The sequence below is a fragment of the Acinonyx jubatus genome, chromosome B1 (assembly GCF_027475565.1).
Source record: "Acinonyx jubatus isolate Ajub_Pintada_27869175 chromosome B1, VMU_Ajub_asm_v1.0, whole genome shotgun sequence".
NCBI classification, from domain to species: domain Eukaryota; kingdom Metazoa; phylum Chordata; class Mammalia; order Carnivora; family Felidae; genus Acinonyx; species Acinonyx jubatus.
This window is the reverse complement of record NC_069382.1, coordinates 115,704,965-115,709,219: the sequence shown is the minus strand read 5'-3', so window position 1 is coordinate 115,709,219 and position 4,255 is coordinate 115,704,965. Positions and strand designations below refer to the sequence as shown.

The following is a 4,255-nucleotide window of genomic DNA, read 5'->3' as shown; positions in this document are numbered from 1 at the left end:
CCATATCACAAGATACATTTACCATAAATGAGAAAGCTTTTTCTGTTTCTTCCACGCACACTGCTTAGCACCTGCAAATTTTATTGAACTATTGTCATGATCTGCAGAGTGAGGTGGTAAAATGAATCCAAATAATTTGAAGGGGAAAGGGAAAATAGAAATTATAACTAAAAGGAGGAGCCCCTGGCATGAACTTTCTAAATTAATTACACTCTTCACATCACTACTGAAATACTGCATGGCACATTTTGATTTTCTGTGCAAATGCAACTAAATGGTTAATTATGAATTAGGAAAATTTCAAAAATAAATTCCCAGGGAAAAACTTTATCTTTAGTAACTCCAAGGAGGCAATTGTATTCAGTGGTATGCTATTATTTTGGAGTTATAAAGGAAGGAAATCTAACTTAGAAAATTTGTCTCTCTGCTTTTTTTATATAACAAAAGATTTATCTCAGTATTTTCTTTCTTTCTTCTTTTTTCTTTTTCAAAGAAAAGGTTTCATATATTTGTTACGGAACCAACCTACTGATGCAGAAGCATAGTAAAAGAGAAAAATCATTTCCCCAATAAAACATGTATATCATTCAGATAGTAGTTGATGTTTACAGAATGATAAGGTATGAGCACATGACCTACATATGGCATCAATACGTGTGCCATCTCATGTGCAACCCCTTACAAACTCAGTTAAGATCTTGTCCAGTGACTCCTCTTGGAGTTGTACCTGATTTTATTATCAGTTTTCATCTGTATCTGCTGGGGAATGGGATGATTCTGCTTTCGTCTCTTTGCCAGGAGTACCTTGATCCTGAAAGTCTTGTGAGAAGACATGATGAGGAAAAGTCAATTGTATACATCACGATGGCGGAGAATAGGAAAACTATCTTAGTATTTTCTAACCAATATAAAGAAAATCATATGTCATCCTTTTAGCTCAGTATATTTGTGACATTGCTTATTTCAGGACCCAGCCACTGCTCTACTCACCTTTGAACATTCCATAATTTTTATTTCCTATCATGAAGTGAAGAGAAAAGCCAAATTTCTGGATAAACCTGGTATGTTCCAGGAAAAGAAAAAAGGTATCAGTGGCCAAGATATGTTAAAAGTCTGAGAAAATATCTGATGTCTACTGGCATAAAATACTACCCATTATTCTCAACATTTTATTTTTTTATTTTTTTAATATGAAATTTATTGTCAAGTTGGTTTCCATACAACACCCAGTGCTCATCCCAACAGGTGCCCTCCTCAATGCCCATCACCCACTTTCCCCTCCCTCCCACCCCCCATCAACCCTCAGTTTATTCTCAGTTTTTAAGAGTCTCTTATGGTTTGCCTCCCTTCTTCTCTAACTTTTTTTTCCTCTTCCCCTCCCCCATGGTCTTCTGTTGAGTTTCTCAGGATCCACATAGGAGTGAAAACATATGGTATCTGTCTTTCTCTGTATGGCTTATTTCACTTAGCACAACACTCTCCAGTTCTATCCACATTGCTACAAAAGGCCATATTTCATTCTTTCTCATTGCCGAGTAGTATTCCATTGTATATATAAACCATGTCTTCTTTATCCATTCATCAGTTGATGGACATTTAGGCTCTTTCCATAATTTGGCTATTGTTGAAAGTGCTGCTATAAACATTGGGGTACAAGTGCCCCTATGCATCAGCACTCCTGATCCCTTGGGTAAATTCCTAGCAGTGTTATTGCTGGGTCATAGGGTAGATCTATTTTTAATTTTTTGAGGAACCTCCACACTGTTTTCCAGAGCGGCTTCACCAGTTTGTATTCTCTCCAACAGTGTAAGAGGGTTCCCGTTTCTCCACATCCTCTCCAGCATCTATAGTCTCCTGATTTGTTCATTTTAACCACTCTGACTGGGGTGAGGTGATATCTCAGTGTGGTTTTGATTTGTATTTCCCTGATGAAGAGTGACGTTGAGCATCTTTTCATGTGCCTGTTGGCCATCTGGATGTCTTCTTTAGAGAAGTGTCTATTCATGTCTTCTGCCCATTTCTTCACTGGACTATTTGTTTCTTGGGTGTGGAGTTTGGTGTATCCTCAACATTTTAAACTTATTTTTAACTATTTTTTGGTCTTTAAATCACTTGGAATAAAAATGTAATTATAATTTTTATGTTATATATTAAGTTATTTAATATTTTTGTATATTATATTTACTTAGTTATGAATACAGTTATTTATGTCCAAAGCATATAAGCTTACTCAAGTAAAAGTAATATACTAATGACAAGAAACTTCAATTTTAGCTATAAATTTTTCAGTAGGATTAGATTGAATAGATTCAATTTGATTGATTCAATTAGTCCAGTGTATGGAAATGTGAGGTATGCATGTGTGTGTGTGTGTGTGTGTGTGTACTCTATGGAGGATGGACTGAGCAAAGAGATGGGCTTAGGTATACATAGGAATTACATTTTTTTAAAAGTGGATTGGTATGTTGAGAAACTTTTGTTTTTGTCTCCTTCATACCCGGAGGAGAGGATGGAAAAAGGAGGTGTAGTGTCGACATGTTCAACATCACTGCCTCTCTTCTCACCTCTTCATTATGTCCCTCTCCCTTTCCCTCTTCATTTCTCCCCCTGTCTTATTCCTCTGTTCTTTGTCATATTGATTGCCTCCTCCCCATTCATCTATTGATTTCTAAGGAATAAAATAAGAAATTAGAGGAGGCTTTTCCTCATGGTTGAAGATAATTATTTTCCTGGAAAAGACATTCATTGTAATGTGTCCCATACAGAGGAGAAAAATATGTAAGACATTTGTCAATTAATGTAAATGCATCCCTGTGAACTTCATGTCTTTCTGTCCTTTTTAATCCCTAGCATTTCTTGAGACCAGTTTCTTGTTTCTAGCCTGTGATCACTTACTTCAGGAGATTGTATTCCCACTTACTAGACACATGTTATAAGGATTCCTTGGATTTGCATTAAGCATTTTGCATATATCACTTCATATATCACACCAAACTCCACTATGCTATGTGGTGAATTAGAATAATAATTACCTTACTCCAGATCATGAACTTACAGGGGTCATTCTTGCATAAGAATAAGCAGGAATGCTAAATATCAAATAACAAATGCATACAGTTGACAGATCATATCATCATGGTGGAAGACTTGTACCTATACAACTTGTATGTATCTTATATAGGTACACAATTACCTTAAATTGTGTTGATTACAATAAAACCTTGGTTTACACAGATAATTCATTCCAGAAACTTGCTTGTAATCCAAAGCACTTGTATATATGAAAGTGAATTTCAAGAACCATTGGCTCAGTTGTGATCATGTGACTTTCAGCATCGCATGCTACTTGTATTGAAAACATCACTCATTTATCAAGTTAAAATTTAGTAGAAATGTTTGCTCATCTTTGGGAACACTTGCAGAACAAGTTAATCCCAATCCAAGGTTTTACTGTATTTGATTTTGAAAAGGTGAGACTATATTCCTTTATTAGATGAATACAATAAATATTATCATCTTTAAATATACCATCCCACACTTCAAGAATTTCTGAAACTTAAAAAGGGCTTTATTGCAGCTCTTAAGAAGTAACATCTATGCCTATGCTTTGTCCCTTGACATAGATAGTTTCCTTTATGTAAATGTGATACAATTCTTACCAGTCAAAGGGAAATCAAAATCAAAATGGCTAGATACTTTTAGATATTCACTGAAGTATTTCACACTGAATACTAACTCAAAATTACCTGGTCTATTGAAATACATTACAATAATTTCTTGTGGTCTTCACTAAATTCTACTTAGGTAGACAAGTACTATCTTGGCTACTAATATTAATCAGAAAAATAATTTGAATTTTTGCAGACAACACACTTACTAGAAGTATAAAGATCTACAGCAGAACTGAATTGCCGGACAAGAGTTAATTCTGAATAATGCATTTCAGTCTGTGTTATTAAAATTGCAGTGTGTGTCAGTCACACAAAACCCAGTTTTCATAGAAGGATCTCTTTCCATTCCCCACTGTGACTTAACAACAGGCAGAGAAATTTTTCACAAATTAAAGATAAAATCCGTTATATTCCCTTCCCTCACTTTCCAACTTCTTGGCAAAGATTTAAATTAGGTACTTAGTTATAGTATATTACTCAAGGGTATCTAAACTATCCTCTTTCTATGTGTTGAAGCATGTGTGTGTGGATGTGCGTATCTGTGTGTGTTTATATGTGTAGGTTGAATATAAAGGTGAGTTAAT

At 34.9% G+C, this 4,255-nt stretch overlaps 1 protein-coding gene across 1 annotated transcript; it reads right to left on the bottom strand.

Annotated features, from left to right (window-relative positions):
- Nucleotides 1-690: 690 nt before the first annotated feature.
- Nucleotides 691-834, bottom strand: LOC113598706 (60S ribosomal protein L39-like). The gene has a single exon (XM_053216152.1). The coding sequence runs from the start codon at nucleotides 832-834 to the stop codon at nucleotides 691-693; it is 144 nt and encodes a 47-aa protein (XP_053072127.1).
- Nucleotides 835-4,255: the final 3,421 nt, after the last annotated feature.